Consider the following 12,605-nt stretch of genomic DNA (forward strand, 5'->3'; position numbering starts at 1 on the left):
ATGTTGTGATAAAAAAAATCCAGAATAGATCAAAAATAATTTAGTATTTTAGCATCTTCAAAGTCGACGCCCTTGAGGAACTTCCCTGAGATGATATTTAAACAGTATTAAAGGAGTTCACACCTACTCTGGACTCTTATTGGCTGCACAAAATGTTAGCTTTCTGATGAAATTATATTTGCGTCTACAACACCGATTTCAATCATTTAATCTTTTACATTTTAAACCTTCAGATCAAAAGATTTTTAAGATCATGAGAAACGTTTCAGTCTCCAAACTTTTGACCAGTAGTGTGTGTGTAAATGACGACGTATCTGTAATTTAATCCAACTGAAAAACAACAACAACAACAACAGGATCCTGCAGATGATGTGCAGTTACTCCTGTGTATCTCCTAACTTTGTGTAGTTATATTTTACAACTATGCAAATACCCTAATGGGGAAGTGTGAGCAGAAAGGCTGCACACAAAAAAGGTCCTAGTGAACTTTTGACTCATACTCTGTTAAACATTAAACACGTGTCAGTCTTCAGTGGAGGGTATTTCCTTCCTGAGAACAATTGAGGACTGTTACACACAAATGTGTTCAGGAAAGTAAAATCATTTTATTACACTGTAATGTGTCATCCTGTTACAGAGACACACACATTGTGTTATAAACAAATCACAACACTATACATACAAGAATGTGTGTTGGGGGATGGTAGTGGTGGTTATATCATTACTCCATTGTGGTAATCCCTAACTGGAGCTATTTGTAATTATGACAGAAATAACTTTATTCCACCAATTATGGTGAATGTTTTACAGATTCTTCTTTTCAAATGTTAAATCATGGTCTGAAACTGTTTTTTTTTTGTGTTGTGTGCTTGTATCTGTCAGCTCTGACAGGGGGCCCCATAACCGGCACCTACAGGCTTAAACAGTTCCATTTTCACTGGGGATCTAGCGATGATAAAGGCTCCGAGCACACAGTTGATGGAAAACTGTACCCTGCTGAAGTATGTACCTTCCATGTCCTAGTGCCTACACAAGGTTACGCAATTCAGTCGATTTTTGGGCTTACATGCTGTATCTGTTTTGTCCATGTTGAATTTATGCACGGTTTTAGAAACGATAAACCGTGGCACGACCTAGACTACACTATGAGTTTTGGTGCAAGTAAAGATGTGCGTTTTTTTTCTTACTCTCTAGCTTCATCTAGTTCACTGGAATACTACATATCCCAACTTTGGAGAAGCTGCTAGCAAGTCTGATGGCCTCGCCGTGGTTGGAGTCTTCTTGGAGGTCCCTACACATAAAACCATTTTAATGCTTTATTCTTATTTTTATAATAAAACACGAGATAACATGAAAAAAACACTGTGTGTATCAAGTGTGTTCATTTCTGTATTTTACCTTCAACAGATTGGTGCTGCAAACCCTCAACTCCAGAAGGTTATTGATGTACTGGATGCCATTAAAGCAAAGGCAAGTTCTGTGGGACTTTTATGTTAAGGACTAATGTTGTAGATTTATTCTGAGATAAATTGGCTAGTCATGATTTTCTGGATTTCCTCCCAGGGAGCGCAGACGTCATTTGCAGACTTTGACCCCACTACGCTGCTGCCTAACACTCTGGACTACTGGACATACGATGGCTCCTTGACCACACCCCCACTGCTCGAAAGTGTTACATGGATCGTCTGCAAGAAGTCAATCAGTGCTAGCCCTGCACAGGTCCTGTCCATTTCATGAACATATTATTCATCGGACCTACTCATACTCATAGCGGAACAGTGTTAGCTACTCATTACTGATATAAACATAGCAGCATGTTCCGAAATGTTCCATAGCAATTAGAAGGAAGTTTAGTTCCTGGATAAATCTTTGTTTGTATAATTATGCTCAGTGGGGTTTAACCAGACTGACCACTAGCTTCATCTCAGAGTTTGAGTTGTTTGAACAATTCTAGACTATTCTGCTGACTCATTCTTTCAGTCTCTATTCTTTTTTCTGTGATCTGCTGGTCTCCCAGGCATAGAGGCCTGTTGCACCCTTGTAAAAGTTCTCACTTCCTAGAGAAATGCCATGACTTTTGCATCGTCATACTGTGAATATCCTCATTTAACATTTATTTGCTGCTGATGGGAGTTTTTAAGTTGATCATATTAGATACTACACAAAGACGTAAATGGGATCTATAAATGTTTGTGTCAACGTTACCATTCAATACATGTATATTCCTAATCCAATTATATCTCACTATCACTTTATTCTATATTTCTCTTTTATGGACAATAGATGGAGAAATTCCGTAGCCTGCTCTTCTCTGTGGAGGGGGAGCCCGAGTGCCAAATGGTGGATAACTACCGCCCACCTCAGCCTCTGAAAGGTCGTGAAGTCCGCTCATCTTCCAAATGAGCTGCTCCTGGATTCTTAAGCCTGCCCTTGACCCCTGTCATGTTGTTTGGTTTTTACATTAGAATAATATTTCCCTTCCATCTGACAAGAGCACTACTAAGTCTTTGCTTTTTTTACGCTCCATTGTAGATATATAGTCAGCGGAAGAATAATTTGCTTCTGTATATTTTGGGTATGGTGTCTGGCTCATCGTAATCAAGATTCACCAAAACATACACACATGCAAACCAAATGTCTAACTCCATGCTGCAGTGAAGTGGGCCATCTGTCATGGTTATCTCTCTCTGCCTGCTTCAGGATCATGGCAGCTTAGCAAAAAGCAGCTTACCGCCATAACATCCCTTAAAGCATCACTTTTACAGATATACCGTACTGTGCAAGCCTTTCGGTCATGCAGTTTTCTAATGAAATCACTGTTCCAGGTTTCTTGGAGAACTTGATACAGTTCTTCTTCTTCTCCTTGGTCTATTAGCTCCTACGGTCCTGTAATAGTGAATAAAAAAAAAATCTTTTGAAATCTAATTTTTTTCTTTTCTACTGACACTAATGCAGTAGATACAAAGTAGGCAATGTAAGACAAAACTTACATTGCCTAAAATATTCGCACAGTACTGTATATGAGTCACGGTGTCATGCCTACACTGAAAAACACGCACACGTACGATATCTGCACAACAGAGGAGGAGTATGGTGGTTAACGCTTGAGTATCGAATCCTCAAAACGGAAGTTAGTTTCACATTTGATGTCTTCTAGAGCAGCTTAGAATGAACTGTGATCCTTGTGTGAAAGCATATGTATGTAGTGTATGTTCACTTTTTAATGATTCCCTAAAGATATCTAATGAACACATTGTTGCTGTTGAGTTGTCCTTAAAGGAAGGGCTGGCGCAAAAAAATATGCATACTATTTTACTACAGACCACAGTCAGCTCACTGAAACACGTTCATTCAGCAAAATATGACGTTTTTAATGTTTCCTTCCTTTTCCCATTTTGTTGCATGAAATCACGGGACCAGAGAATTTGTGGCGATTCGTTGAACTTGAACGTTTCAGATGTGTTGACTGTATTATATCTGGAATGATTCTGACATACTATTATTTAGGATATGTTAGGACTACATTATGCTAAATGCTAAATTATTAGATGGTTTTAATTAAATATGCTATACATATATTCAATTATATTATATATTTTAATGTCAATTTTTGTGCACTAAATAAGACAGCTAATAAAAAAACCAAATAACTTGTCATACTAGAATGTTTATACTTATATTTATATTAATTAGAATCTTTAAATAAAGTGCTTAGCATGCTTGAACCCATAATGTGTGGCAGATGGTGGTTTTTTTTGACAAATCTATCCAGCAAAGACATGTTTTTGTTTAAAAAAACAACAACAAAAAAACTTTTTATAGTTGATGGAATGAAATAAAACAAACACAATTCTATTAGGCCATAAAGGAAAAGTAACTACAGTTAATATATATATATATATATATATATATATATATATATACACACACACACGCACACACACACACACACACACATATATATATATATATATATATATATATATATATATATATATATATATATATATATATATATATATATACACATATATATATATAGTCAAAGAATTTAATCCAAAGATGTTAACATTACGTGATCAAGATAACTCATGTCAGAGTTTCCCCCACCTTTAATGTGATACAGCAACCAAGAGAATTAAAGTGAAAAACAAATAGAAACCTTTTAGGTGGAAAAAAATTAATAAAAATAAAAACACAATAACCTGGTTGCGTACCTGTCCATAATGGGGAATGTGACTGTGCTCAGAATGACTCAATCACATTCAAACTCATACAAAAGTAATTATCATACACCTGACATCAATGAAGCGATTCTGATTAAACTCAAAGAAAGATGAGCTGTTTCTGTAGGATTTTCTTACATGATCTTGATTTCTTCCAACTGCTGAAAACATGGTCCACAAAGAACTTGGTAAAAATTGTGTAAACTGTGTCAAGACATCGAATCAGATAACTGTATTATAAAACATCTGCAATGACTCCATTATATCATATTATATCTGGCTGTCGTAAACAGCAAAGCAGATTAAGCAATGAGATTATAGATTACATGGTTTCTGAAGAAATGTCCACATATTTTCAATGACTTTTCATGTAATTACATTACATATGCACATTAGGCATAGATTTTTAATGGCGTGTATGCAGCTAATTTTGACAATGTACTACAATGTTATAAATAAACCATCATACCTAATAAGGGCCAGTTTAACTAAAATCCAGATATGGGACTGTCGTTGTAAGAGTAAGTCCGCTACAGGTCAGACCACATCACATCATTATTATCTCGCCAGTATTTTCCAATAATAAACAGCACAACCCGTCATGTTTACTTTTATTGTAACCTATAAATCATAGCATAATCATCATTATCTATTAGCGTAACCCCATATCAGTGAACTTAGCCACATGATTATTAGCCTATATGCAACCTCCCTGCATTGTGTTTATGTCACAACTAATTACAGAACTATGCAGACTAGACGGCACCAATATTAACTCATTAGCAGGAAGCCTGTGCTGATGCAGGCGCTGATTGTTCCTCTTCAGTAAAAAGGACAGAAGATACACAGACATAAAATCTCAGTCAGCATATACCAGAATGTTGGACTAAGGACAGCATGACAGTTCCGACTGTTCATTCATAATCCAACATGATATTCTCTCTATAATGAGTGTCTCACGAATGTATGCTATTTTACTTAAGGTGATTTGTCTGGTATAAATCATAATATATAATATTACAAATAATATTTGTAATGAGACAAAATAGTTCATTTTTATAATTTGTTCATTCTAACCCTAACTCTTGTTCTCTGCACTCCAGACTCTGAACACTGAGTGACCATGTAATGGGATTTGAGGAATAAGTCTGTCGTTTTAACTGCATTACAACATACATTGCCAGTGAAAAATTTTGAACACCCATTACCACAGACAATACAAAGTAATACAGAATAGCAATTAAATTATTGAAACGGAAAACTTAAACCTTTGTGGAAATTATTAACTCTCAGATCCTAATGAGTAATTTTATAAAGGCAGGTGCACTTGAACGATAAACCCATTAAGCCTATGTGTAACAGATTAAAAGGCAGTGCTAGTATTGACTGTAAAAGAAAAATATGTGGCGTGCCTAAAGTTCTTAATTCGCGTGATAAAGATTTTATCCCTTACTGATTCAATTAGATTAAATTGTTTCATTACAACAAGTAATTTCTAATATTCCTCAATTCATTTAATAATATTGTAATAATAAACATTACTTGACTCACTTATGTATTGTCATTGTTTATGTATTTTCACTTTTTAGATGAGATAATTTAAACAAAAATGCTAAAATACAAGGTGTACAATTATAATAGTATACAATTAATTGACTGACAGTGTCATCTTCATTCTCATGCCCTCAGAACTGAACCAAATCCCAATGTAACCCCTTTCTTTAAGCAGAGTCTCAACTCCTTCTGTCCAAGTTGAGTGTAAGTCATTTCACCATTACATCCAAGTGGACTTTGACAAGTCCAGTAAACCAGTGGAAGTAATTACTGAAAATAAATGAATGATATGATGGTTCCATTAATGAGTGTGGCTACTGTACTTCTACACACACAGTGGAAATACAGTGTCCATAGGGATTAATAGAACCATCATACCATTCACATTGTGGAGAATTATTTTCTTTTGGTACACATTGGGCCCCTTCATATCAATCAAGTATCATTTTAATTTACCCATCCTATAATGGCTAACGCATGACAATGCAGGATGTGACATTTGAACATGACAGTGATTTCAGTATACTTCAGTGTCCTCCCCAGTTACTAGATCTGAATCCAAAATAACACCATTGGGATATAATAGAACAGACGATTTGCAGCATGAATATGTAGCTAACAAATCGGATGTGATGCAATGACATAATCATGTACCAGAATCTTAAAGATATGTTTCTAACACCTTGTGTAATCTATGCCACGAAGAACTGAGGCTGTTCTGAGAGCTGTTCTAATCATATGATAAAACCAGTCAGTGTAGAGCAGTGGTCACCAAATTGTTCCTGGAGATCTACCTTCCTGAAGACTTTAGCCCCAACCATAATCCTGGCCCCTTGACCATCCCATCATTGCCGTAAGAAGTTCTTGATCAACTAAAACAGGTGTTTTGGTTGGAGATGAAACCTGCAGGATGGTAGATCTCAAGGAAGAGGGTTGTTGACCAGTGGTGTAGAAGAAATCCCAACCTCATCTTCAGTCAAGCACCTATCTCAACCTGTTTCCAATCACTTCCAAGAACCTTCTAAGTGCCAAGGTTTCCTACTACATTGTTCATTGTTCTCATGACATTAAATACAACGAAGAGTGTAGCCTGGAAACCACTGTGGAGATGAATAAGCATAATATGTTTCATTCTCATGACTGGTTTTTTGACCTGTTTTCCACCCTCCCAATGGCAAAGAAGCAGGTGAATGACTCATATCCCTAAAACAATGTCTACAAGGAAACAGACAGAATGAGTCTGCACTCATTGCTATATTCTCTCAGGAGCTTTAAAGGGGGATGGAAAGTTGACTTGCCAGGACAGTGATTTGTTATTCCTGCCCATGCACTAGATGAAAAACCAGTGGGTGAGGGGTTCAGAACCTATCAAATTGCTGAGCTACGCATTCACACAGGGTTGCCGGCGCAACGGGGGTGAGCTGGCATCTGACCTGGCACTTTTCAAACTATTGGGGCGGTGACCCAGCACTTCAGACATGTCTAACCCGTTTGAAAAACCATTCAAAACTTTCACTTTAGCTGGGGGTGGGACATTTCACCTAAAGGGGAACTCCTATGAGCAAAAAAGGGTTAACTGCAGGGTTAACCGCTCATTGGTGCCTGCTGGCACTTAATAATCAAGTGTTGAATCAGTATCAGTATCGCTAACGTTTCAACCTTTTAAGTAATATACGCACATATTCTGTACACTGAATCGATTATAGAAACATTACTCAAACTGCTACTCTGACGTTCATTGTGGGTTCTTTACTGTTTAATCAAATTAATTTAAAGAATATTTGCTTGATGTATGTTCTACTTGCGGTCTTTGTTGTAGCACATGATATCTAGTTTAAATATCATTACTAGCTCAAATTTTTATTGAATTATAATGAATTGAAAATAATTGAAATATAATTGAAACCCCTGCTTTTCCCCTGTTCTCCACAAGGAGACAAACTCTTTTCTGGTCAAGGAATCCCCTAATAACCTCATTGTACTTGGTTTACCCTGGGTAATATGTAGTAGGAGCTACATATTAAATGTTGGCAACAGGGAGTCACTAGCAGTAAAATTGGCACCGGAAAAACAACAACATTGGCAGGAGGGAGTCAAATGGTACAGCAAGACTATGCTTAGTTTACACTGATCACAAGAATACCTTAAGGTAGCTAAATAACTCAGACCAAGACATGCCTGATGGGCCGCAGAATCTCATCTCATCCAGGATCCAAGTACCTTCGTGATGCAAAGAGTGATTTCACACCACAAAATATTGGTGGGAAACCATGCTACAAGAAATACAATGTGTAAGTCTTGCTCCATGTGTTCTGAAAGATAAAGTTCCATGCATTGGCAAACTTCTTTTCTCACCAGTCTTATACCTCCTATGGTCTCATATTTCTGTAGACTTAAGTCTTGCTCTACCATTGAGTATGTGACAATTCCAAGCCTTTATCTGCCTGACTTGTTTTTGACATGCTACATTTGCTGATCTACCTGACCATTTTGTCGGCTGCTTTGTCAGCTATATTGTATTTAATAAAACCAGAAAACCTGCACTTACATCTTCATGATGTCTGCTTCATGACAGTAACAGCACAGTTTGTGTAGTGTTATTTAATGTTGAATAAACTACATTTACTCATTTTGGCAGTTGCTTTTATCCGTAGCAACTTACAGGAAAAAAGTATTTGATCCCCTGCTGATTTTGTACGTTTGCCCACTGACAAAGAAATGATCATTCTATAATTTTAATGGTAGATTTATTTGAACAGTGAGAGACAGAATAACAACAAAAAAATCCAGAAAAACGCATGTCAAAAATGTTATAAATTGATTTGCATTTTAATGAGGGAAAAAAGTATTTGACCCCCTCTCAATCAGAAAGATTTCTGGCTCCCACGTGTCTTTTATACAGGTAACGAGCTGAGATTAGGAGCACACTCTTAAAGGGAGTGCTCCTAATATCAGTTTGTTACCTGTATAAAAGACACCTGTCCACAGAAGCAATCAATCAATCAGATTCCAAACTATCCACCATGGCCAAGACCAAAGAGCTCTCCAAGGATGTCAGGGACAAGATTGTAGACCTACACAAGTCTGGAATGGGCTACAAGACCATTGCCAAGCAGCTTGGTGAGAAGGGGACAACAGTTGGTGCGATTATTCACAAATGGAAGAAGCACAAAAGAACTGTCGATCTCCCTCGGCCTGGGGCTCCATGCAAGATCTCACCTCGTGGAGTTGCAATGATCATGAGAACAGTGAGGAATCAGCCCAGAACTACGCGGTAGGATCTTGTTAATGATCTCAAGGCAGCTGGGACCATAGTCACCAAGAAAACAATTGGTAACACACTATGCCGTGAAGGACTGAAATCCTGCAGCACGCGCAAGGTCCGCTGCTCAAGAAAGCACATATACATGCCCATCTGAAGTTTGCCACTGAACATCTGAATGATTCAGAGGACAACTGGGTGAAAGTGTTGTAGTCAGATGAGACCAAAATGGAGCTCTTTGGCATCAACTCCACTCACCGTGTTTGGAGGAGGATGAATGCTGCCTATGACCCCTGGAACACCATCCTCACCGTCAAACATGGAGGTGGAAACATTATGCTTTGGGGGATTTTTTCTGCTAAGGGGACAGGACAACTTCACCGCATCAAAGGGACGATGGACGGGGCCATGTACCGTCAAATCTTGGGTGAAAACCTCCTTCCCTCAGACAGGGCATTGAAAATGGGTCGTGGATGGGTATTCCAGCATGACAATGACCCAAAACACACGGCCAAGGCAACAAAGGAGTGGCTCAAGAAGAAGCACATTAAGGTCCTGGAGTGGCCTAGCCAGTCTCCAGACCTTAATCCCATAGAAAATCTGTGGAGAGAGCTGAAGGTTCGAGTTGCCAAACGTCAGCCTTGAAACCTTAATGATTTGGAGAAGATCTGCATAGAGGAGTGAGACAAAATCCCTCCTGGGATGTGTGCAAGCCTGGTGGCCAACTACAAGAAATGTCTGACCTCTGTGATTGCCAACAAGGGTTTTTAAACCAAGTACTAAGTCATGTTTTGCAGAGGGGGTGAAATACTTATTTCCCTCATTAAAATGCAAATCAATTTATAACATTTTTGACGTGCGTTTTTCTGGATTTTTTTGTTGTTATTCTGTCTCTCACTGTTCAAATACAACTACCATTAAAATTATAGAATGATCATTTCTTTGTCAGTGGGCAAACGTACAAAATCAGCAGGGGATCAAATACTTTTTTCCCTCACTGTATATCTGAGCAGTTTTATGCTCAAGAACACAAGATTGGCAGCTTGATGTTGAACTCACAACCCTCTGAGCCACAGCCTAAACCCTGAACCATGGAGCCACCACTATTATTTCTGTTTCTAAAATATTATTTACCTGTTTAAATGTTACAATACCCAAAATTCAGTGCAGATCTGTAAACCGAAGTCCAACCCCAAGTCTTAAATAAATGAGTCCAATTCAAGTTATGTATCCTAGAGATCATGGCACTTCATAGACAGTGTTGGGTAAGTTACTCAGAAAAAGTGATCCACTATAGATTACTAATTACCAGAGTTGGATGTAATGTGTTACAAAGTAACGTAATGTAATCAGCTTACGATTTTAAAGTAGTAATTAGTAATCTGTAGTGGATTACGTTTTTTTTTTTTTTTGAGTAATTTACCCAACACTGTGAATTACTACATTCAAATTGTAATTTGATTACATTACTGATTACTGCATGTAAAAAGTAATCAAATTCCTAATGACTTTACTTTCACGTTACTTTCAAAACCTATCAAACCTACAAAAATACACTACAAAGTGAAACTCATAGTTCTTTCAGTCATTTTAGCACGCGTCAATGTATGACATGATCAGAAAAAGTTGGATTTATCATAAAACATGCCTTGGGTGTTGTCACTGTTTGTAGGACTACCAGACTGATAAAATATTAAACTTTTCTAAATAGGCTAGTTTGGTGTCGCTAGCCAAGGGGAGGCACAACTAAGCTATAAATTAGCTGCGTTTACATGGACAACAATAATCCACGCTTAATCCGATTAAGACCATACTCTAATAAAGAAACTACCATGTAAACAGCTATTTTTATTGACCTTAATCTAATTAAGGTCACAATCGAAGTAGGCAATAATCTAATTAAGACAGGTGGAGTACTCCTGTTTTAGTCGCATTATGGACGTGTAGTAGTGACATGTAAACACCTTAATCACATTATGAACGTCGTGTGAGAGTTTTCACCGCATTTTGCGACAGGACACGATCACACACGGCAGTTTTACGTTTTACGGTGAACAAGAGAGTTCGGCTGTGTCCCAAATCACATACTTTCCTACTATAGGCCTGTAGTGGGGAAAAATACATGTATCTCGGCTACTATATAGACGGTAACTACGCGATTTGGGACACACCCACGGCTTCAAACAGTCGTCTATTAGCATGTATAGCATGACAAATAATTAACTGCACTTAAAGCGTTCGTAAAAAAAATAAATAAATACACCCAAAACTGTATACGGTACCATAACGAAGACGAACTGTATGTTGATACGTGAAATTCTGGAGGGACGTCGGACGGCGTGGCGCGGTGACGTAATGACGTGTGCCGTTAATCTAATTATGTTCTATAACATGTAAAACCGGAACATGACAGGAGTATTATAAAAGCGACTCGTGTAAGCACCTTAATCACATTATTATCTTACTCAGATTAAGGTCAATAATTAGATTACTGCTGTCCATGTAAACGTAGTCATTGTGTGGGTTTAGCTGCTACAGTGCCATGTACAGTACATTATCTTTCCTCATGCTCTGCTCATATCATGTTCACATAAACTGGAACTCATATAGACATTTACACACTGCTCAGCACACTGCTCAGCATCAGAGGATGTTACTGTTTTAGTTTCAACCCCTTTACTGGTTTAAAAAAAAAAATCTGTGTATATCCATTTTTCCTCACACCGACTGTGTGAGCTAGCGTTCGGCAGAACTGAGAGACTGTCAGCCAATAAGACGTGAGTGTTTCCACGTATTTTCCTGTAAATCCTGTCTAATTGGTCTCACCTTTGTTTACTGAATATATAAGATTACAGGCGGCCTTCTTTTACTGATGTTCAGTTACGTAGTGACAAACCACACCAAGTGGAGAATTATTCGGAGTTAAAGAAAAAAATCTTCTGGGCAAAATGCGATTCATTTAAAAATAGATAGTTTACTTAATATTGTTTTCTTAGCGATAAATTTGTAACGCAAGCAACGTAATATTATTGACATCAGTAACTGTAATCAAATTACATAAATTTTAAATGTAACCCGCTACATTACTGCGTTATCAGAAAGAGTGATTAGATTACAGTAACGCGTTACACCCAACTCTATTCATAGATATATATATATAAGTCCAGGACTCAAGTATCACATCACTGCCAAATCATGCCACCGCAGCTCATGATGTGGGGTCTTGGTGTTATGACAGGTGCTTGAGAGGAAGCGAACAGCTGAGTGCATACCGAGACAGCTAGAAACAGAGGTTATAGCTATCATCCCTTTCTTTACATGCAACCATGACACTATAGTTGCACTATATAGTGCATGTCCATATGCAGCAACCTGCTGGTCAAGATAGGATTCATGCTCTCACTGCTCAGGCCTGGTTTCAATTCCCAGTCAGGAAACGTTAAAGGCTCTGGCTTATCGATCAGAAGGTTGTGGGTTCAAGATGCCACTGTTGGGCCCTTGAGCAGGGCCCTTAACCCTATCTATTCCAAGGGTGCCTGGACCCTTGCTAACAAGTTCCTAAC

The 12,605-nt window shown here is 37.9% G+C and overlaps 2 protein-coding genes across 2 annotated transcripts in view; one reads left to right on the top strand and one right to left on the bottom strand.

Annotated features, from left to right (window-relative positions):
* Window positions 1-3,732, top strand: part of LOC108265147 (carbonic anhydrase) — a 5,165-nt gene extending 1,433 nt beyond the window's left edge. Inside the window, exons 3-7 of the mRNA XM_053679774.1 lie at window positions 883-1,001; window positions 1,195-1,287; window positions 1,408-1,474; window positions 1,568-1,719; window positions 2,284-3,732. Coding sequence (XP_053535749.1) covers window positions 883-1,001; window positions 1,195-1,287; window positions 1,408-1,474; window positions 1,568-1,719; window positions 2,284-2,403 — 551 coding nt within the window. The 3' untranslated portion in view covers window positions 2,404-3,732. The remainder of the gene's footprint in view (window positions 1-882; window positions 1,002-1,194; window positions 1,288-1,407; window positions 1,475-1,567; window positions 1,720-2,283) is intronic.
* uba5 (ubiquitin-like modifier activating enzyme 5) overlaps window positions 1-12,605 on the bottom strand; it is a 171,499-nt gene that overhangs the window by 70,910 nt on the left and 87,984 nt on the right. The gene's annotated exons all lie outside the window — the stretch shown is intronic.

Source organism: Ictalurus punctatus, chromosome 1 (assembly GCF_001660625.3).
Source record: "Ictalurus punctatus breed USDA103 chromosome 1, Coco_2.0, whole genome shotgun sequence".
Classification (NCBI taxonomy): Eukaryota; Metazoa; Chordata; class Actinopteri; order Siluriformes; family Ictaluridae; genus Ictalurus; species Ictalurus punctatus.